The sequence below is a fragment of the Gouania willdenowi genome, chromosome 9 (genome assembly GCF_900634775.1).
Source record: "Gouania willdenowi chromosome 9, fGouWil2.1, whole genome shotgun sequence".
Lineage (NCBI taxonomy): Eukaryota > Metazoa > Chordata > Actinopteri > Blenniiformes > Gobiesocidae > Gouania > Gouania willdenowi.
In genome coordinates, this window is record NC_041052.1 from 9,825,382 (window position 1) to 9,850,002 (window position 24,621).

General features: G+C 36.3%; 1 protein-coding gene across 28 annotated transcripts in view; it reads left to right on the plus strand.

The window, feature by feature from the left end:
* The window catches only part of kcnt1b (potassium sodium-activated channel subfamily T member 1b), a 92,335-nt gene that overhangs the window by 35,524 nt on the left and 32,190 nt on the right, over positions 1-24,621 (plus strand). For 21 of the 28 annotated variants that reach the window (XM_028456831.1, XM_028456850.1, XM_028456839.1 and 18 more), the window contains 3 exons: positions 10,201-10,239; positions 21,635-21,714; positions 23,383-23,488. In XM_028456831.1, coding sequence (XP_028312632.1) covers positions 10,201-10,239; positions 21,635-21,714; positions 23,383-23,488 — 225 coding nt within the window. Of the gene's footprint in view, positions 1-10,200; positions 10,240-21,435; positions 21,508-21,634; positions 21,715-23,382; positions 23,489-24,621 lie in introns of those variants that run through there. The other 7 variants (XM_028456835.1, XM_028456854.1, XM_028456857.1 and 4 more) reach the window with 2 other exon arrangements.

Genomic DNA, 24,621 nt, shown 5'->3' on the forward strand with positions numbered 1-24,621 from the left:
TCCTGAATTAGGGAGTCCCTTGGGTTTGGAAATGTGATTTACGTTCAGCTGGCCCGAGATTGACAAAAAGCAGACCTAGTGAGCGAATCAATAACAGTGAAGGATGTATTTCAATATAATTTACAATCCCAAGGAACCTCTTTATATCAGTATTTATTATTAAGACTTTGATCCAATTGTTGAAAATGAGAGCTTTATTTTGGATCTTTGAATGTTTACAATCCGACCATGACAGGATATATTTTAAAAAGATCACCCACACAGATACTTACAGAAAGTAGATAGAGATTAGAACATCAAGGATGTTAGGCGACAGCACAAGCGTAGATTGAGTGAACCTCAGCATTATTGCAGCATGTTGTGACATTTTTGTTGCATTTTACGTCTTAAAGAGTTGAGCACCCTATAATTGTTTTGATGGTTGTAGAAGTGAAGCTGTTTAATGCTCTAGGCCAGTTTAGCCAGCAGGATGATTTTGTTTTTATTGGATTTATTAAGGTTATTTTTCAGGGTCTTCTAATTTATTTTCAATTGTAGAATATTATTCTGTTTGAGGTTAAAATTGATGTAACTTATTGGTGAATAATTAATGTATATTTTTAGTGTATATTAATTAGAGATTTAACGATTAATCGTAATGCAGTTAAAAATCTATTCATAGGTATCACGGTTCACATCGATTATCTAAAAATTGAATCGCAGTACTTTGTTAAACAGAAGAGGGCGCTATATATTTATCCTTGTCTAGAAGCGGAGGCGGTGGGTGGAATCTGCTACTACTCTCTTTCTGGCCGCCTTCTACTCTTAAACATGTTCATAAATGATTCCTTACCCCTTTTGCACCGAAAGAATATCTGTAATATTACGTGAATATCTGTAAAAGTCACGTTTTTCTATTAGCTCTGTCTGCTAGCGCATAGCATCTCTTCTTCACTGCTAGAGTAGCTGCATGCCAACCGACCACTGGGTTACCAGCGCCCTCTGCTGGTCCAAACAAATATCTGATGTAAATATTGCAATGTCAGTTGTACTTTTAAAAAGAAAAATAACTATTATGCAGTTTTGCATTGTTAACTATAGAACCAGAATTTAAATTAATAGGCTTCTTCTTCATTTGTATTATTGCTTTTTTTTATTTAATTCAAGATATATTTTTAGTTAAATTGCATTGTTTTGAATAGTTTATCAAGGGATTCTTTTGCCAATGTAAAATAAAAGGAAAATAGTACAGTATTTTCTATTTTTTTTCCCCAAAAAAATAAAGCAATATTTTTCAGTCATTTGTGTACAGTCCCATTTTGTAAAATAAATCGTGAGAGAATCGTATCGTGAATCCAGTATCGTGAATCGAATCGTATCGATAGTTGACTGAATCGTCACATCCCCAATATTAATGTATATTTATAGTGTTTTCAGTTTGAGTAATATCACTTAATCAAGCCGTTTCTAGCATCACAAACTACAGTATAAATAATAAAAGTATGTCTTGTGCTGATATCTTATTGGATCAATAGCGGGATGAGATGTTGGTTAACGTACCTCTTAAAAACAATTAGGTCTGACATTTAAAATCTGGTTAATCCATCTTTAGATTGGCTTTGTCATTATTTATTTCTTAAACTGTTTTGTTTCTGTCTATAAGATTGTCTAAAAAATACATAAGGAAGTATCTACCTTCTTTCTGCTGTCTAATGCAGAGCCAACTGAACTTTGGATTCCAACACCTTTTTATCAGAATGATTTCTGCACTTCTAGCTACTGCAGCCCATTTGTTATCTTCCGTGCCAAGGAATTTCTATTCAATATGCTGTGGAAGATTTTCTCTGACTGGCAAAATGCTTTGAATCTTTACTTCTATTATTACAGGGATTATTTTTTGCAAAAGATGGCCAATTTCAGTATTCATTTGCAGAGTATTTTAGTTCCTATTACTCAATGTCATACCATTAGTTAGTTTTGAAAATACAGTTTTACTGAACTTTAGGTGTATGAGTTGGGTCTTCTTGGCTCACAAAAAACTCCCCCTGTGCCAGCTTTAAACTTTATATCAATTAATTCCTTTTGCCTGGTCATGATTCTGTCACGCTTGATACATTGTGACCACTGCAGTGACGGAACAGCCCAAAGGAACGATGGTTTTAGAAATGCTCTCCACATCAATAAGAAAACACCAGATAACCCTCATCTCAAACCACCTCAAATCATTTGCTTTCAAAATAAGCAGGCATGCTGATAAAAAGAAAAAAACAATGTTATTGTTATTTAACAGGCCTGCTAGTCTGTGATTTACCTTTTGCTTTTATTGAATGTAGATCAACCAAAGAAGAGGAAGTAGCAGTTTAAAGTTTATTTGAATATGAAACCAAAAAAAATATTGAAGGGAAGTTAAACAAACATTCGAACATAAGTCATTTAATATAGTATATCTCTAGGATAAGCATGCACCTTTGCATACACTACATTGTTTTAAGACCATTTCCTTAAATTTAGAGTTAAACTGCTGTACATTTTTGGAGTATTACACTTCCAAACTGTTTCACAGTCAGACCCCATACACATCATCCAATCATGTTGGATCACAATGGCCATACCCAAACTAAATTGTAAATTGACGATGTTTAATATGTAATCCAAATAACAATTGTAGTTTTCTTTAGTCACATTCAAGGAGCCATAAAGTATGAAAAAAGTTTGTTAGAGCCAGTAAAAGTGATAAACTCATATGTGCATGATCCAAAGTCTTTAAACTGCAATTTGAATATTATAAATAATGTATTGAAACAATTCATGCTAGACGATGGAGTTTGCATGTTCTTTTCTTATGTACTTCAGTATCTTCCCCAACCCCTTCAACAATTGTCCTTTATAGTTAGCAGTTCTTACTACTTGTTTTTACGTCATTGTGAAAGAACAGCTGCTTAATGATTAGTTATATATAGTTTGAAAAGAACGTGATTATAACGAACTGATATTTTATTTTACATTAGCGAACAGTTCAGATAAAATGTGACCACTGAGATTCTATTTTACCATCTAAAATGTTCTCATTTTAACAGTGAAAGCTGTCTATGTGCTACTGCTTTTTCCAATCTCTACAGCAATAACACCTGGCAACAAAGGCACAATTATGTTGTTCTCTGCAGCCTCGAATCTTATGCTCGGTTGCACAGTTGCACATACGGCGAGTATGTTGTAGTGTTTCCATTCTTATTAGGATTGACCAAAGAGGTATCAACTTCCCGCTTTCACTGAGGAGAGACACTGTTACCTGAACTGCTGTGACATTATATTAAAATGTCTTCTATACGACAGTGGAAGGACGATATTGACATATGTATCACTGAGATTAAAGTGGGGTTACTCTGCTCATCCCTTCATAGTGTGCTCGTACACTTTAGTGTGCTAGCTATTAATATTATTACTTTCTCACTGTGACACATTCCTACTGATTCATTTGCAGTTAGAAAAGAAAGAAACTAAAGTATATTAGTCTCACACTCTTTTATGTCTTTGTTGCTGTTTCATTGACACCATGATTATAAATGTATGTGCATCCTCTCACTGTTTTAATTGCACTCACTGACAGAGTGAGTCTTCTCTCTTTTGTCCTAATGGTTTTTTATAGCACGCTGCTTTCATGGACCAGTTCCACACTGGTTTTGAGTTCAGCACCCAAGGTTTAATGAGGGGTTGTAATGCATCATTATTATTCTTAATACAAAGGCACGGACCTCCCCCTAGTATTAGACTTGATGCATAAATAGTTATTTCAGGGTTTGACTGAAAGACTATTATTGGTAAGTTTTCCTTGTAGGAATACGAGGTGATTTTGTAGCTGCATATGCATCATTGACTCTCTATGGTACCGGATATATGAACAGTAGCCCTGATTGGCTGAAATCTCCAAAATGACAACGCCTACATATTGGGGTATATTACGTGTATTTGAAGGCTAAAGTTTGATATCAATAACTCCAAAGACATTTCTTACACAAATGAATATCAAGATTTTCTTATTTAGCTTTAGACCTATCATCTAACGAGCATTCATTCAATTCAATTCACATTTATTCATATAGTGTCATTTAAGGCAAGTCATCTCAAGGCACTCATTACAATGAAAACCATAAATGTGATGCGTATCTCTTTATTCACTATCAGTCAGAGTGAGTTTGAGAAAAAAAATCTAATTTAAAGGATTGTTTTGTTCAGGATTGGATCCTACATATGAAGTTGTTTAACTTTACCTAACTGCCACAACCCAAGGTATTATTATTAGTGGTGTGCCAAAATATAAATACTACGATACATCACGATTTTTTGTCTCGCCGTACGTTATCGATACACTGGCGCCAAATATATATTTTTTATTTAAATTTTTTATATTGCAACATACAAGAAATGATGAAAACAATATACTGTATACATATATATATATATATATATATATATATATTTGTTAAGAAGAACCACTGTGCAGTATATACTTTGTTTTACTTGGCTGTCATTCATGTGAAATTGATTGATAATGTTTTGTAATTCCTGTAAAATGGATTCAGTGCCAATAAATTCTTAATTTCTTCAGTGACACATATATCGTAATGTATCGTGGATGAAATTTCTTACACAATATCGATATAATATTATTGTTATCATGGGCAAATTATCGTGATATCGTATTGTGAGGTACTATTATGTAAGCTAATAAATGACTGTAATCTATGTGAACTGACATTTTACAAAAAAAAAGACTTGTCTAGTGCCAGATAGCACAGTTAATATGGATTATATATTAATATTGATTTAGGTGTAGTTTGGGGAAGGTTCTTTGGCTTTAGACCAATGATTTAGAGCGGAATTATTGATTTTTGCTGCAGTTTATTTACACTAGAAATGAGCTTCACCAGATTAAGGTGTGGGAACTTCACAGAGACTTTTTTATGCCTTTAAAAATAGGTTTTTTCTTTGATCAGACGAATGCTTTAACTTCTGGTATTGGTAAAAATATCAAAGTAAAATCCAAAAATGATTTAATGATACTGTCCGACTGTGCATAGGTGTGATGTATGGGATGTTGCAGAGGAACAGCTAGAAATGCATGTCTTAAAGGTCAAACTTAGGACTTTGTTGCTATTGACATTTTTCCCCACGTGGTATTCAGCCACAATGAGAGAAACTTTTATTTACTGATTTGATTCTGCCAATGTGTGATTTTAATGAAGAGAACTGAAACTTTGAAATGCCAGTAGATTCCCCTATTAAAATTAGTAATTCCCATTTGTCCTTGAGTTTGCTGCATAGACAGTGTGCATGAGTGTGAGAGGTCCTCCCACCACTTAGTCCTTGATGCTGCTCTCTCTATTATTTGGCACTTGTCTTTGCAACCGAGCTCCTGTTCATGCCTCCAGACCTGCTGCGATAAGGTGAGAATAGGTTTACTGGCTCAATGTAAGCTTTCGATTTTTAGGGTTAGTGTGTATTACCAACTGCAAATGTTTTTATTGAATTTATATTGGGTTTATATTGAAAAAAAAAACTGAAAAAATAGCAAAGGAATTTGTTAACTATTTGTATCACCATCTAATGGAAGCGTGTTTATCGCCTTCTTGGCTTTTAACATCCAGATGGCATCTAATAAAGTGTGGTCATACAACCACAAAGTGAACAGTGGGATTACTTAGAGGAGTCGATGTGTGGTGTGATGCACAGCGTTCCTGATGTACGGTGGCTGAGAAGTGCAAAACACATTTACAAGTACCTTAACAAATCAATAAATTATTGCAACACTTGCAACAATTTGTTATTTTGTTGCAGTCATTTGTAAATGTGTTACGTCCATTTGAAGTGTGTTGGCGGTAGGGATGTAACGATTAATCGTAAGGCAGTTAAAAATCGATTCATAGGTATCACGGTTGATATCAATTTTCTGAAAATTGAATCGCAGTACCTTTTTTAATCAGCAGAGGGCGCTATCCACAAGTGTAGGCGGCGGGCGGAGTCTGCTAATACTTTCTTTCTGGCCGCCTTCTACTCTTAAATATGTTAATAAATGATTCATTACCCCTTTAGCACCAAAAGAATATCCGTAATATTACTTGAATATCTGTAAAAGTCACGCTTTTCTATTAGCTCTGTCTGCTAGCATAGCTTCTTTTCTTCACTGCAAGATATCTGCATGCCAACCGACCACTGTGTTACCAGCGCCCTCTGCTGGTCCAAACAAATATGACGTAAAAGTCCAATTGTTAAGGCACAAAATACGTTTTCAGTTGCACTTTTAAAAGAAAAAGAACTATTATGCAGTTTTGCATTGTTTATTATTGAACCAGAATTTAAATTAATAGGCTTCATTTTCATTTGTATTATTCCTTTATTTATTTCATTCAAGATTTATTTTTAGTTAAATTGCATTGTTTTGAATAGTTTATTAAGGAATTCTTTTGACAATGAAAAATAAAAGGAAAATAGTACAGCATTTTCTAGTTTTTTTCCCAAAAAAAAAATTTGTCTACAGTCCCATTATGTAAAATAAATCGTGAGAGAATCGTATCGTGAACCCAGTATCGTGAATCGAATCGTATCGGGAATTGAGTGAATCGTTACATCCCTAGTTGGCGGTAGTTAATGTGTTGTGTGAAATCACAACAGAAAAGGGGAATTATTTTGAAAATAAATTAATCCGTGTTCAAAGCAGTAATTCCATCCATTGAGCGAGGTTACCCCTGTCAGTGGAAAACACCGACCTTCCGGGACCTCCAGCGGGCCAATTTCAGACTCAGAATCATTTTTCTCATATAAATATTGTATTATTCCATGGTTGAGTTACATATATAGCGGTGGGGAAGATTGTGCTGCAGTTATGCAGCGGATCAGTTTCTGAGCAGATACACATCCAGTGGAAATCCAGGGCTAGAGTGTTGTTCTCGTGCGAAGGGAGTGCATTTCACGGCAGGGGTGCATTCTACGGTACAACAGGTGCTGTCCTTCAATCCCCACCGCTTCCGGTTTTGTCTGTTTATTTGTTGCAGCAAGGACTCAGAAGATACCGCTAATTCAGGTGTAATCACGCGATATATATATGTAATTCAACCATGGATTAAAAATGCAATATAATTTATATGTATAATATACGATTTTAAAAGTGTTTGGATCGGGCCAAACGTGGTATTAACGGAAAGGTCTGGTCCTCCCGAGTCAGAATATGTGCTTGGTTTTCGGGCCAACCAAGAAGGTCAGTGTTTTCCTCTGTCAGGGGTAACTTCTGTCAGAGTATTTTTGAAAATAATCCCCTCTTTATCGTTGTGATTTTACACAACAAATTAACAACCGCAACACTTTTACAAATAGTCAGAACAAATTAACAAATATGGAAACACTTTTACAATTACTATATGCCTTTGTAAATTCGTCTCAGCATTTGTGTTTTGCTATTTGTACTTTCTTTTTTTTAGATAAATATGTATATTTGTTTTCAAAATTGTAAATTTGTTGTGGCATTTATAAAAGTGTTGCAATAATTTGTAAATGTGTTGTGCTCTATCTCCAACTGTCCAAAATATGTGATAAAATGATTGAAGTTTATAAAACAGCTTTAGGCATGATTTTTATTTGTAAGGCTGGCAATAGGATGCCAACATGTCCAGGCTCTGCGTTGTCGTGCATCCCTAGTTAGCAGGAACAGGATCCAGCTAACAACAGGCGTGACCAGGGCGAGTAGGGGTGAAAAGGAGATTTATTGATTGATTTGATTTAAGGTCCATTGGGGAATAATAAACCATCACAACTTGCAGCTCTCAGGCAACAGTTGTTTTCATTGCTTTGGAGTGTTTTGAGATGAGTGCAAGAAAGTTTGAGCAGAAGGAGACTTCTGGGATTTGGTCATTAAAAACTTTGGCCTAAAAGCCTTTTGCCATGATTTGGTGATCTCATCAGCTGTCAAGGACTGCAACAATCGATTATGATCGTTGCTGAAATGGTGAGGGGTTGATGAGTAATTCCTGGAGTCTCTCTCTTGTGACCTGGCCGTGCTTCCTGAGTTTAATGGACAATGCATTAGTGAATTTAAAAGGGCTTCAATTGGACAACAGCATTGGGTGTTGTTTCTGACACTGGATTCACAGTCAACACAGTTCCCATTAAACGGGCTTTCATTGGCAGGAATTTTCAAAGAACGGCAACCCAAGTTGATCCAAGCTGGGTTTTCCTACTAACCAAAATGCAGCTTAAAGTATCCTTTTTAAAAATACACTAAATGGAGCAGGTTTGGGCTGAAACACCCCAAAATTTTAAAAAAAACTTGTTTTTAGCTTGCCACCTTTGAACTGGTGACAATGCAAAGTTTATCACAAATGTGGAAAAAAACCATTCCAATTTCTTAACTTTCCTAAAACAATCAGTTTACCAAAGAATTGTTTTGCACAACATAATTCATTACTTAACAACAACAAAGCACTTTCTGTCTTCAAATGAAATAAAAGTCTCTCCAGAAAAGTCAGAAAGTGTCCCAAACTTAAGTGATTTATTTATTGACGCGGTATTTTCTCAGGAGTAGGATGGGATCTCTCTTCAGGATGACGACTATTGTTGTAATTATCTAAATAAAGTTTCACTGAATTGAATTAATGTGACACATTACCTATTGGTTGATTGAATATTTCATTTTGAACTTTCCCTATCTCAATGAAGCCAACTCCATTAAACTTTCAGCGCTTTGGGTTAACCCTTAGTGGTTGTCCTCTTTCCACCTGTGGTTTGCATTCATCGTTGGGTTCAGTGAGTTTGCATTTATTATATAGTAGTACATTCATCTGTTGCTACACCATATGTTGTAAGCAGTGACGTGCCGTGAGCACTAGGGTAGGGTAGGCAGGGTGTTCCAAATTGAGACCACCAATGTCAACACCAATGACAATTTCACGTTTCTGCTGGCGTTAATTCAATTAAATTCAGTTAATTTCAACTTTATTTGTATAGCGCAATTTACAGCAGTCATCTCAATGCGCTTATCAAAATATAAAATTCACAATAAGAAAGAAAAAACCCAACAAGATCCACATGAACAAGCATTTAGCCATCTAACAAAATCAACATTGTAAAACACCATTAAAGAAACATAAACAGTAATTTGATATAGCCTCCATACTCTCCCAACAAGATATATCTCATGACACAGCAGCACATCCGTTGTTTGTGTTGGAAACACAGAAACACGGAGAAAATGACAACAACAACAACTCAGAACAGCCTCAGTGAGGCGCATCCACAAAGCCAATCCTTCCTTTTGTACCATTCACTCACTGTAGAAAATATGAACAATTTTCTGACCTTACCTTTGCTGAAGGTCTGGTAGCGCAGGTGTTGGTCTCCCATCTTTTAAAAGCTGTCGTTTTTCCTCAAAAAAAAGTTTTTTTTATCATCTCTAGCGCTGTCATCCTAACTGTGGTGTTATCCTGCCGACTCTCTAGAGAACGTAGCAGCAGCGGTCACGTGATATCAATTCACTAATGCACTGTGATCTTACGTATAGCATTTAGCATAGCGCAGTTACGTCCAAAGGCAGTGTAGAGAGCTGCCTTTGGACGTAAATGGTTGTCATCTTGGGGAACTGACTGCGCATGCGCAAACACATAAAAATGGGAACAGAGGCAGAGCTGCTTTTGAGAAGGGGCTCCTCCTGCCTTACAGCGGTTAGGAAATAGCGATGTTTAGCGATTTGGGTTATGAAAAACACAAAATGCTAACACTTTCAAACTTATAGGTACTGTAGGCTATCGGAAATTGAAAAATGAATAATTTATAATTGTATTATAATTAAAACAAATAATCAAAACATCAATTCACCCTTGGGTAGGCGCTGCCTACCTTGCCTACCCTGACAGCACGTCACTGGTTGTAAGCTAGACAAAGTATTTTTACCACTGTAGGGTTTGAAGTTGACTCTGGTTTAATGGGTCAAGTGCAATCCTCCATTTCGGTCTCAATATATCTGCTACTTTTGTTCATTTTTTCATCACATTGATAAACAATAGCTCCATATTGTTGTCTTTCTTCCTGCTTTAACTATGACAGGACTTTCCCCCATGGTTAAAAACACTTCCCAAACATGCTCCTTTCTTACTCTGCAGCCTCTCCATCCTTCCTGTTTCCTCCTTCCATTTTCTCCTAACCTCTCCCTGTCTGTGTTCATGTGTGCTGCTCCAGGTATCAGGAGGAATACAGTATGGATTCAACCAATGCCCAGTAAGTCCCTGGCAGCATCATGCTTGCATGGCATGGAATGTGTCTGCACTAATAACTGGAACTGAATGTAATCCCTTTTATTCTATCACCAAAGCACATATGTATAGCTCTGATCACTATGATCACACTCACCTGATGTGAACATACTGCTGTAATTGTCTTTTTGATGATATTTTCCATCATAATTTCAATCACTTCAGTGATGATATAGAGTGGCCTTGTTTTACCTACTTTTTCAACAGTTGCTGTGTTATTGCATTCAGATAATTGTAGCACATTACAACACAGTGAATGATGAAAACGCAGCATTTCTGGATGCCCTGTCTATTGACTGACTGTGCATGCCAGTGTTTAAAGACAGAATGCTAAACACTGAAAAAGAAAAAAAGATTTGGGAAAAAAAATACAGCCTTACCTAAAGTGAATTTTCTGTAGGACATCTGAGTACTTCACTGAGCTTGACGCACATATTTATTGCTTTTTAATTATTAAATGAGTGGAGCCTTCAGGGATCTCCAAACCATCAAGAGTTTGTAATCTTTAACTCACAGTTGATGGTTTATGTGTTTTTGTGAGTTGTCCAATAATTTTTTTTTTTGTCTCAATAAATAAGTCCTTTAGTCATAGTGTTTATTGTCCTGTCTTAAGAGAAGTGTTTTATTACAGCAGGTGTGTTTGTATTTGGCAAGTTAGAAGTGGTACATCTCTGACAACCTAATATCTGTGTTTTTGATTGCTACCAAAGTCTCTGGACTCATTTTGTCACCATTCATAAAGGTTTTTGACCAAAGAGCAGGACATGTTTAATACAAGCAGCTGATTATAATATTAGTGTAACTTGGTAACACATAATGCTAAATACCATTAAATTATTTTGCTGAATATTAGCTGTCTGAAGGCTACACTACACAGCAAGCATCTCCAAACAGCAGAGTGGGACCATTTTGCTTTTGTTTTAAATATCTCTTATTTTACGATCTGCTTTTAAAAGGTATTCAATAATTTACACATTTTATAATTTAACACAATGTTTGATACTTTAAAAATAATGACTGTGTTCTTTAAAATGTGTTTAATATATAAAATCAAGCACATGAAATACAGATATGAAATCCTTCAGATTTGAGTGACCAGAGATTTAACCTCAACTGTTTTTTTTTTTTTACTTCTTTTTCTTTTCTTTTTTTTAGATGTGATGTACTGTACATTTTATTATTTAACAAATGCCACAAAAATCTTGCAAAATCCGAGTCTGAATGGAATACTGAGACGATATATTGCAGTAAGTGTAGTAGTATTAGCAGCCAAAAAGTTGTATAGATGCATATTGTGCACTTTGCAACAACCATAGTTGTTAGTTATAGTTATATTTACCTTCCATAATGGAAGGTAAAACTCAAAATACACACCTTTTGTTAAACGCACAGTATGAGCTGTCTAGAGCTGTAAGCCATTTTTAGCCGCAGGTTGTTTGTCATTGTTTCCTAAATTAAAATGTCACAGTGAAACCCCTCTGTGAGAAGTGTAGATCGTGTGGATATTTCTTAGAATTCACTGAAATTAATAGACAAAATGGCTCCCTGAATTTTTTCAAAGTAAAAATTAAACTGTACCGTACAGGAGTGAAAATATAAGCTTCAGTGTTTATTGGCTACACAGCCAAGTGACAGCCAATCAGTGAGGGCTGTAGGCGGGAGATTGTTACACAACCAAGAGTGGTGACTTCAGGCAGAGATGGACCATATAGAAGCCAATAGAGCGCGTTTAAATTAACATAGTTTATCGGCTATCAGTGGGGGAAAAATGGACGATAATGATTATTGTAAATATACCAAATTTCAGCAGTGTTGGTTGATCCTTAGTACCGATTGCTTAACAATAAATATGAAGTAATCCTTGTATTATAAAGAAATACAGTCAAACATCTTGTTGCATCTCACATTTGTAATTGGAATTCAACAAGGCTCAAGACAGATGATTGTACTGATAGAAACAATATAATAAAATGTGGTTTATTTAGCAAATCTCCTTATTATTTGTGTATAAAACTCGTCCTTTTCTAAGATCATTTTTCCCAACAACATTTAGGACAGAGCCATGAACCATCCATCTATCCCTCCATTTTCAGACCTGCTTTATCCTGTATTTCATGGTCGCGGGGGTCTGCCGTTGCCTGTCTCTGGCTCACACTGGGTGCTGGGTGGAGGTACACCCACACCCTGGAAAGGGTGCCAGTCAATTGCAGGCCATGAACCATAATAATAAAAAATAGATAGATGGATACTTTATTCATCCTGAGAAGGGAAAATTCAAGTGCCCAGTAGCATACAGTGTGTGCCATACATTCCGCACACACACTCATACATTAATAAATAAATAAAAGGTTAAAAGTTACTAACGATAGTTATAAAAGTGCACATTAGCAGGATCCATTGTACAGTCTTATAGCAGCTGGAATAAAAAACCTCCTGAACCTCTTAGTTCTGCAGCACATGAACCTGGGTCCTGTCGGCTACTTTTCAGATCGACCACCGTGTCATATAGGGGGTGACAGCTGTTGCTGCGGACAGTAAAGAAAAGCACTGACAACTACTGAGAGAATAGAAGATGTACAACATTTCAGTACAAACATCAAAATATTTCAGTCTTCTGAGAAAGAAGAGTTGGTAACACTTTACTTAAAGTTTTATACATGAGGCTTTCATTAAGTATCGTTAGCTAAATTATGCCTCCTTTTGTTAAATTGACACCTTTCAAGCTATGTTGGCAATTTTTGGGTTTGGTGGAGGTATCTCGTGGGGTTAGGTAAGGTAGGGTTAAAGTTCAGGTAACGAACAACACTTAATGACTTAATGATCGCCTTCATGACACCTTATTTATGCTACTGACAGGGGTCATGTCATAATAATGACAGCGTAATGTTAGTCCAGTTTTAAAGTCTTTACACTGGCTCCCAGTCAGCCTCAGAATAGACTTTAAAGTTCTGCTGCTGGTGTATAAATCTGTGAATGGGTTTGGTCCAGAATACATCAGTGACATGTTAGTCAGGTATGAACCCAGTAGGTCTCTCAGATCTATGGACATAGGTCAGATAGTGGAGCTCACAGTAAACATGGTGATGCTGCTTTTAGTTGTTATGCTGCAAAGAAGTGGAACAAACGGCCAGCAGAGCTGAAATCAGCATCCAATGTGAACATTTTTAAATCAAAGTTAAAGGGACTTTTTTTCTCTACTGCATATGATTGAGAGAGAGATTTTTGGTCATGTTGTTGATGTCATGTGTTTGTTGATTTTACTGATGTTTTTAATTGATTTTACTGTTGATTTTAAATGTTCTTATTGATTTTAAACAATTGAATGTTTTATCATGTAAAGCACATTGAGTTGCCTTGAGTATGAAATGCGCTATACAAATAAATTTGCCTTGCCTTGCCTTGCCTTAATACCCTCCCCATCACTTCGAACTAGTAGATGCTGGGGTTTCCACCTCCTAATTACTAGTCTACAATCATCTACTTGGTTTTCTGCCGTGTTCAGCACCAGTTCGTTGCACCTGCTCCACTGTTTGAAATCAGAGATGACCCTCCCAAACTCCTCCTCGTCCCCTCCCTTTACATACGCCACCACAGCCATATTGTATTTCTGCATGTGGCATGATGGAGACCTGCAGGCCTAGTCTGACGTGTACAGTGTAAAAAGGAAAGGGGACAACACGGTTCCCTGGGCGGCTCCAATTCTAGTCACCACAGTTCCAGAGACCGTGTTCCCCAGTCTGACATACTGTGGCCTCTTTGTCAGATAGTTGTTGACCCATGTGATGAAATGTCAAATAAGAAATATATCAAACCATTGATGTGTCAATAGCATTGCTTGCCTGAGATTCATATACTGAAGGAGACCCAAATATCCACAGTGTAGTTTTTATGTTTGTTTCACAATATTTACTGAAACACTTTATTTGATTTATTCACAAGTCACAGGGCTAGTATTCAGACTCTTATATTAGCTACATTGTTCTTATGTTATTAGTATGTTTACGGTGCAATAGCTTGATACATAAAGTATTAAATAGTACATTAATAAAGTAGAAGTACAAGAGTTTCAGCTACTCCAAATAAAAATGTTACAAAATAGCTTAAACTATAGAAATCTGTTACAATAAAAACTAAACTATTTTAGAAAATATTAAAACCATAATCATGTATAAAAATATCTCGCTAGAGAATGAAGTGGGTGTGAAGTGTCATCCTCTGTGCTGTTGAAGTTGTCACTATGGATGACTTCAGCATTCATGGTGATGACAATGACGATGATTGTGAGAGCTTTTTGATAAACCCTGACAGGATTACAATGATGTGTTTCAAATGGTAATTCAATGCTAGACTTTAATAGAATTTGCTGCAGCGCATTTATTTCACAAATGTACAGCAATGTTTTCGAATGCCGTTACCTTTGAATAATTGCTGTGATTTTGCAGGTTAGACAAGGACACTTCCTCTGCCCTTTATCACCTTACACACTATAGTGAGCGAAGCTTTATCAAATTGACTGTGTAAATTATTGATCTCCCGACCCCCATCATAGCAGTTGGCCTCACCTTTTTTTTAACTTCATTATACAGCCTTCTCCGCCTCTCTTCTGAGTATGTAGGTGTTTGAAAAAGTTATTTCAAGGCTGCCTGCGTCTGTGACTGGCCATGAGGCAGATGCAAATGTTTGTGGACTGTAATAAAGGAGCTCAGTCTTTTCTCTTCATCACTATCAGTGGGATAGAGAAAAGAAAATCTATTTTGGAATGAAATAAATAGTAAATAATACAAAGGTTTATTATTTCCAAGGGCATGTATGCAAACTGAATCATTTTTGTTTGACATATAGATACTGTAGATATATTACTCCAGGTAGCCACACAAGTGATGCCATCTTGAATTTTTGGGCATCAGAAGGATCCTTAGCAAAGTCCCACCAACTTCTGAGAACTAATAAAGTTCATGCTTTGAGGCAAAGGCATCTTTAAACTTGGAAATATGCAATGCACCAGTTATTCCCAAAATGAGGGTTTATCAACATCTTCCTCCTTGGAGTCGAGGGACACTTCAGGACAGAACTTCCTCTTCCTCCTCTGAAAGATTCATTCTTATGAATCTGTGAGCTGACTTGATACCTTACGGTAAATTTCTAATCAGAACCCCTGAAAGATCGGTAATTTCCCCTGAGCTGCCTAATAGACCAACAGTGATGGCACTGATGAGTTTTTCCATTTGTTGCCATGCCAACAACTTCCTGGCAAATTGAGTTATTGGGAGTACAGGGACTCAGTTGGAGTTTGGTTCTAGTGATTCCAGAAATAAGGAGTGATTAGAGATTAAATGTGCATCACAGAGAGGAAGGTTTGTTTGAGCCTCCTTTCACAGCTCCCACGATCTTTGATATGATTTTCCACTGGGTAATGATACAGGGGTTTACCTTAGCTTTATAGCAGCAGCTAGCACTCTATGGCACTGGGCATCTGTTGGCTGATAATGTATCTACAACTCTTTTAGATCTGCTTTCTGCTTTACTCAAGTCAAGATGAGATGTATCTATATTTTTTAGCTCAATATAAAAGAGTGATTTTATTACTGTAATACTGTCTGAGCTAAGAGTCAATGAATAGTTTGGGTGTGGCCATTTTTCCCTCTTAGTTAGTTAATACCATGTACAGTAGACAACTGAGTTAAAGTCATGAGGTCACACATCTGTTGTAGCTATATGTGTGACTATTCCTGATGAAGACTTTCTTGCCATTCCTTAGTTTGATCCTAGTAAAGGAAGATGATTAACTTCCTACCACCTTACTAAATTTTAAACAATGGAAGTGGTGCCAAAGGTGAGAGTGTAAGTACTTGTAATGCATTCATATAACTACTTCTGTTTGATATCACACTGCATTATAAGAAGTTATAATTACTAAAGGGGGATGATATATCAATATCAAGATATTGTGGCTTTAAAACGTCACAAGATGTTTCAATGGGGGTGTCTGATAAGAAAACAAAAAACCACTTTATTTTCATATTCCTCTTGAGGTCATACCCAGAGTAAGTTTGTAAGTACAAGTCAAATAAAAGCTGGTTATTTTTCCCTCTGCAATTATTTCGGTCTTTTTCTTTTTATTGTAAGCCCATTATTGTCATTATATTGTGACTTCCTGATTATTCCTTGGGCCGGATGCAGATTGATGCTCTCTAAATTGCAAAACCTTGAGTAATGACTTAATTTTATATTATGTCTGTTTTGGGTGCATTTGGTGTTTAACATTCAACTGCAATTTATTTTTTGAGAAATTGTGTTGTGTGCTCCTGGACACTCTCACTTCCACAGAAACTCACTCTTACAGTGAGTATAATTGTGGCTCCACGGAGTGCTGCATAAACTGTATTACTGTTCAGTCAACATTTTAGATTATTATAGGGATATTTCTCATTTCTGTTTCAGGCTTGTTCATAGCAGTTATTTTACTGAACTTTGTTTTTACAGTTTTCAAGCATTACCAAGAACCACCAATGTTGGGCATTTTACTTTAAAAAAAAATATTTGTTACTGTTACAAATTACAGCTCCCAAAAAGGAATTAAGTTAGTAACTCAGTTACTATGCTGTAAAAGTAATTAGTTACTCTGCAAAGTAATTATGAAGTTATCTTTATATTATATTTTATTATTATTATTATTTTTGTCACAAATATATTTTTGTGGCCAAAAACGAAACATAAACTAAAAAAGAAGTCATTGAAACTATGACTAAATTGATTGTCATTATCGTCAACAAATAAAGGATGAGATGAAAATGGACTGTGATGAAAATCAAATCAGAAGACTGGAGAGATGTAGCCTGGAATCCATCCTAATCTCCTTGTATTATTCATACAGGTGATGAGTCTGGAAGCGCACACAGTGTTTGAGTTCTCGTGGCTGAGCAGGGCGGAACTAACTCATGCAGAGTAACTAATCAAACAGTGAGCGGATCTGACGACAATAGTGCGACAAGCGTAGTTCTTTTTCCCTAAACGGAGCCAGCAGACGAAAACAACATGTAGTACGGTACAGAGTTACTGTTTTAAAGCCTCTTCCTGTTTTGGTTTCAACAATATATCCAGGTCTTTTAAAACTGAGCAGAGCGCAGCTGCAAAAGTCTTCTTCGTGTCAGGCCGCCATGTTTGTTTTGATACTGCTTTGCGCAGGGGCTATGACGTTTTTTCCTTTTAGGCTCCGCCCACCCAACTTTTTAGCCAATCATCACCACCCCCGCTCTCCCATGCGCTCTCCACGGTCGTGCTGCTGCATGCAGGATGAAAACATCTGAGATTGGCTGCCTCGATGCCTGACACCGTGGTGCTTCTAATAAATTTAATTATAACATGCCACTTTACTTTCCCAGTAACAATATCAGCATTGTATCGATGGGGAGGGTAATTAATTAGATTACTGCGTAAAAAACAGTTTTGGGAATATAAGGATTACTCCTTAAAAAGAAGACATTAGTTGCCAGGTTTATCTTGTATTAAATTAAGGCCTAGACTTAACTATATGATTATAACACATACATTTTGAATTCAGTCCGTAGTTGGGTTAAAAATGTTTAATGGATTTGAATTGATTTTTCTTTAAATAGCCCAATATCGATTCATAAAATCCTACAATAGATTATTTAGACTAGACTGCAGCATTACACCATGTGTCGCAAATCTAGTGTGAATGAGTGTGAACTCATTTCAAAAGAGACTACAGCACTGTGTGTCCCTTGTCTCATCCCTCATGCTGGGAACACACAACACACAGACACGTGAGCATTTTCTGCCCTGGATGCTGGGGAAAAGAGAGAGAGCTGACCGCTTAGGGTTGAGACTCATTCCTCTCGTTCTTTAATCCACCTGCAGATTTAAGTGCCTCGTGTGCTGTATACCACTCAAAGGATTTGGCTGCTGTAATTGTCTTCTTGCACGTTCCACTCCCTTGTTGGATTTTAGCACCCTGCATCCATCTTTTTAAACATGGTGTATTGCCCTCAGGGTCCCTTGCCTAATTACGCGGTCATTATTACTTTCCCTTATACTCATAAGAGACAAAAAGCTGTACCTAAACCAGAAGATTCTCTAGCTTCATTAGCTGCATTTATCAAGCCACCCTGTAGTTTGTTCTGTGACATGTCATCAATTGCTCTTTGTCTGGAGTATTAAAGTCCTCACATGTTTACATGCATGTGGCAACCACGCAATGAAGACCTTTGTTGGTGTACTCAGGCTCTTTTCATGTTGTCAGTGTTTTAGAAACTAGTCCAATAGGGTACAGAATAGATCCTTTGAAAATTTACTAAATCATGTCGTTGGAATACTCATTGAATCTGTATGAATTATTAAAAGTAAATAAAAACTATGAGGTCACAACTCAATTAGAAAACTTTAGCGAAGCCTTAGCTAATGTCTCATTATTACAATTTGCAATCAAGTGCGCCATCCAGAATAGACTATGGACCAAAACTCATATCTCAATATTTTTTTCTCAAAATGACGATATATGATATAATTCTCGATAAAAATTTATTTCAAATAAAGTCTTATGAGTAAGACAAATATGGGTCAAATTTGCTGATGAAAAACAGAACACAGACACATTTATTAACAAACAGCTGCACAATATGTTCCACTTTTGGCTTTTTCTCCTCTAAGGGACAGCACGTGTGAGTGAATTCTGTAGTGTGGCTTGTTTAGAGGAAGGGTTGCGTTAGGACGCACTCAAAAATCCATCTAACTTGGCTTTTCATGCTCTTCTGAGAATTAGCAAAAGCAGTGACTTCTAAAACAAGTACACACATAATACACATAATATGCTATTTATATATATCTATTAAATAGCATATTATGTGTATTATCTCCCAGCCCTAGAATAGACCAAAAAATATAACATGTTGATGTAATTATTCCGTGATTACGAATTCCAAAATAACACATGGCTGGTTAATCCAATGTATAATTTACAATGAAAAAATCAAATTCAATGAGTCCTAGTACATTCATTGCAGAGCTATTTTTAAAGTGGGGGTTTAGGCAAAAATGAGGACAATCAGAGACATATCTCACCCACCAATGTGCAAACAAAGAAAAGCTAATAAAAGAAAACTAACTTTACATTTTTTTTCACTCAAATAGTTTTGAGCCATATCTTGGAATTGGGTCCTTATTTAATATCAAGGATGGGACTTTTTCAAATCTGTTTACAGCTTTGCTAATTTTAGCAGAGTTGCTTTAGTGCAGACCATTAATGGAGCGCTCTTTGTTGGGGGCACAACATGCTTGGAGCTCCTCCTGAGAGATCGAGCTGCTTTCCAAGACTGTTTGTGTTTGCATTCACAACACCAATAGGGAAGCTAATAGAACATAAGCTAGTTGACAGTTGGTGTGGTAGCATTTTTTTTTTCTTCTTTTTTTATGAAATACAACAAGATAAGAGACTGTGTGTTCAGAGCTGCGTGTCCTTGCTGTCATAAAGAAACTGTGCAGTCGTTAAAGAGTAATAGTCTGTGACTATTATACATGAAAACAAATAAAAATCGAACCATGAATGTAGAACATAACCCGCAATGGTCCATAACTTAGATGAGACATTAATTAACTGATATAAATGAAGCATTCCTATAATTACCTAGTTAGGTAGTGATCAACCACTAAATAAAAACTAAAGAAAGCAAGTCTTCTAGTAGAAACAGCCGAAATAATGCAAGACACTGGCAATTAATTAATTCATTGTGAGTGTGGAGACAGCACTGCTGTGGCCTTGTGAATAAACACGCTGCCGTTTCTCTGAAAAATAAATATTTTTGTCTGCTTTTGTGTTTACACTTTTTTTCGCTCTAGAATCTCTTAGGCGTGTGTATGATATGCAACAAAAACAAGAGCGTAATGAAGGGAATGTTGAAAATGTATTGGGTTTTTTTTTAATTAACATTCACATTTATTTTTCTAAAAATGTCACTTGAAATTAAATAAATAAAATGTGTGTATGTATGGTCTCTTTACCAGAAGTGACACGTAACAAAGTACAAATACTTTATTGTATTTAAAGAGTCACTAAACACCAAACCCACTTTTTTCTTCTGAATACATATGTATTTGGTATTATGGTAAGTAGTGCTGTTTATTAATCCTAGTCCCACTCCCCCAATTTTGCTATTGGCTGAAACGGATACCCTGCGTTGCCACTTTCACTGTTAGCCCCGCCCTTCCTATAAAAGCTGAGAGAAGGGAGAAGGGTTTCCTCCAATCACAGCCCTCACTGAGCATTGATTGACAGTTTTAATGAGGAAGTCCACTGTGTTCCATGTGAAACAGCTGCTGTAGCGGTGATGTTTTTGACTCTGTGCTTCTATAAAGTGTAGTTTTTTGGTATCTGTACTTGAATATTTCTTTTTTTGGCAACTTTTTACTTTTACTCTTTACTTTTTAAACAAATATCTACTTTCTACTCCTTACATTTTAAAAATGATATACTTTTAAGACGAAAACCAACAACCGCAAATCTGGAAGAGAAGCTTGAAACATTGCATTTACAAATTTTATCTATAATGACTTCTAAATTATCCAGGAGATGATAAAGGGTAACATATTTTTATTTCCATGTACCAGTTTTCTACAAGTTCCTAAAATGTTAAATCAAAGCTTCTCTGGGTTTCTTGACGCATTTTATTTATTATGAGTACTAAATTATTCAGGTGTTCAAAGGTAAGAGATTTAACTTGTTTCCATGGACCAGTTTTCTACAAGTTCTTAAAAAACTAAAAGATATGGAATTTGCTGGTTTAAACACCTTGTCCTATTATTGAAGATACATTTGTTTATTTTTTACTTAAGTACACTTAGTAACGCACTTTTTTACTTTCACTCAAGTAAGGGAGCAACTTCAATAATTTTACTTTTACCAGAGTCATTTTTTATTCAAGTATCTATACTTTGGCTTGAGTACTGAAGACTAGGATTTTTGCCACCTCTGCTCTTTGCTGTCTCATGCTGGTCAGTGGTTTACTGCACAAGGAGTTTCACTAAACCAGATCTCATTACAATTGTGTGGAATGTGAGGGATGTGACACAGTGGCATCAACTTGCAACTTCCCCCAGCTCAAAAGGGTTCTCTGCACAGGTTTTGGTGTCTGAGCTTTTGTTCACTTCTGAAGATGTTGGAGGAGTCTTGGCCCCTCCTGGGTCAAAGCACTAATGGTGGCAAGAGACAGTTTACAATGTACGGCTTGCAGTCAGACTACATTGTTTGTTTAATCTTCCTGTGATCATCTTTCTTGACTGGAGGCTCTCTTGAAGCGTGCTGGTGCATAAATGTAATAAATAACATTTTGTCGCTATTCCCACAGGGTGCAGGTTGAGTTCTACGTCAACGAGAACACCTTTAAGGAGAGACTGAAGCTTTTCTTCATCAAAAACCAAAGGTCAAGTAAGTACAGCACACAGACGAGTCAAGCAAAACTTGGGAAGCCACAGTCAGAGATAATTCACTTTGAAGATCCATCTCAGTGGTTTGTTGTAGTATTTGTAATGTGATGCAATGCACATACCAGAAGGCCTTTGGTAGAACTGGCCATTATCATCAAGTCCACAAAGGTTTATTCCATTTGTCTGCATGTTGGTGACGGAACACTAGTATTATACTCAGTGACCAAGACTTGCCCGAGACTGGTATCCATCGTGACCAAGACCGAGACAAGTTGAGACCGAGACAAGACCATGAAAATCCAGTTTTAAAAACCATGACAACGTTGAACAAATACTTTCAAATACATTTGACGAACACAAACAAGATGTCTACAACTCTTTCAAAGCAAGTATAATTGTCTTTTTGTTCGTATTGCTTGTTTTGTGCTTTGTAATCTGATGTATGTGAAATGTTACATGGTCCTGGTCCCCCTTGAAAAGTAGAGGTTTCATCTCAAGGGGCTTTCCATGAAAACATTTTAAATATCACAACATGCAAAAATCTCAATCTTGACACATTTATTCAACTAAATTCTTACAAAAAATAAATCCTTGTGTGCATTTAAAAGCCACTGATAAATCCAATATTATGTTAAATAATATGTCAGCGGTATTTCTTACTAGTAATACAATTGACTGATGACACTGGAAGAGATTTCCAAGGTGGCAAAACAATCAGTGAGCTAACGCTCAATGTTTCAAGTCAAATTACAAGATTTATTAATCAGGAACAGTTCCAAATGCTTCTCCTTATTATCACATTAATGAAGTTGAAGAATAGCAGATCAGTGTCGGTTTCATCTGGTCTTGACAGAAAATCCTGAGACAATACTGAAATACTGAGTAAAAATGCTTTTGATTCCGAGATAAGACCAAGACCGTCAAAATACGGTCTTAAAACCAGTCTGGAATACTACAGCTCAACAGGTCCTGATGAAAATGCCACAATTAGTTCAGGAGCTGTTTTTGCTCCATTTGTTGTTTGTTTCTCAGTCTGAAAACATCTTGCCATCGTCTCAGACTACAGGAGGAGGAGTTGTTCACATAAAACCCATTTATTCACATAAAAAAACAGCCCATGTGAACTGACTCAGAAAGTACAGCTTGCACCACCATCTGGTTGATCAGCATAACTGCAAACAGTTTCTTGTTTTCATGCATATGATAATGTGCAAGTTATGTATGCGTATCAGAATCCCAGTGCCCTCTTTAAACTAGGAAGTGTTGGTTTACAAACACTGTTATTTCTCCTGGCCTTTTCTGCAGACGCTCTGCTGTGTTTTATTTAGCAATATAGCACATAGACGTGCTTCCAGCACATAGGAGTATGGCTGTATAGTTTTTGCTCTATTCTTGTGGGATTACAATGTTATGCATTGCATCAGAGGAAATCTATTGTGGCAGTGTGCCAGAGCAGAAAAAAGTTTGATGTGCCACAACGGTTAACACAATTTCTCTTTCTAAACATGCCGTTCTCTATTAGTACTAACCATCTTGTTGCGTAACTAACTGGCTACAACTAAATGATTTGCATTTCTGATGGTAGTTAAGCTCAATAGAACTTGAAATGGGTTTCTTTGAGTAAAAGTGTGAATGTCTTTCATTATTCGGTTTTCTGTTTTTTGCTCAGGCCTGAGAATCCGCTTGTTCAACTTCGCACTGAAGATATTGACGTGCGTCCTCTACATTGTAAGAGTGAGCCTGGATGACCCGGATGAGTTCAACAGCACAGCATGGTATGAAACCTTGTGAATTAACTACCTGGATTATTCTCTATTACATTGTTTCTGAAATGCGGTACTTGTACCCCTAGTGGCATGCAATGGCACTACAGGGGGTAGTTGAGAGAGAAAGTGAAAGATTAACAAATGAAAGCATTTAAAATATGGGGCTTAATATTGTTTATTGTAAAAAAGATGATGGAAATAATCTTGATTAGAACATGAACTGAAAATACAAGCGTCAGTCTTGGTCCCACATTGGAAATGATAAAAACTATAGAAAGAAATCTGTTCAGGAGGCACTAAATACTGTTTCATTCTGCTTATTTACAACATGATATTCTTTGAAATGTGTCTTAGCACTCATTCATTCCGTAATTATGCTCTATATTCTGAACAAAATGTTGTAGTTGGACAAAGGGAGTACTTGGATTCAGAAATAAGAAAAAGGGGGTACTTGAGCCAAAAAAAAAGTCTGAGAACCACCGCTCTATTACATCAATTGCAATCAAGTGTTTATGAAAACTGTCAATAAATCTTACAAATTAATAAAGAAAATGTGGATATTACCAATTATGTTTTAAAAATAGTTTTAATGCAGTCCCCTCTAGGGTTTTTCTAACCTTGGCCATTCCACAGTAATTTATGGCAGTGGTCCTATACTCCTGGGTTTTTGTTCCAAGGACAACAAGTGCACTAAATATTGTTGTTCCTTTGTAGTGAAAGAGCTTTTGTGAGTAATGTTGTCAATTGGTAGTCAATAGTCAATTAGTATCCTTATCTAAATCACTTAATTGTATGGATACATTAATGTAATCAGCATTGTTGGTGTTTGTTCTCTTTACAAAAATGAGAAATTAGGTTTTGTGAAGAAAGGCATTTTTTTTTTTTTTACCACGTATTAAAGGGTAAATATTTTAGAAGGTAAACACTCACTATATATAGCAGGGGAGTCAAACTCATTTTAGTTCAGGGGCCTAATTCCATGCATTTCATCTGTTTTAATGCGGGAAAATTAGTAATTTAATCATCATTGTGCTCTAGTTTGCATTTCCACATATAAATAAATTATAAAATATGTACGTCACTGATAATATCAAAGCATTTTTATGCAATTTGGGGACAATGTGTAATTTTGTGAAATAATC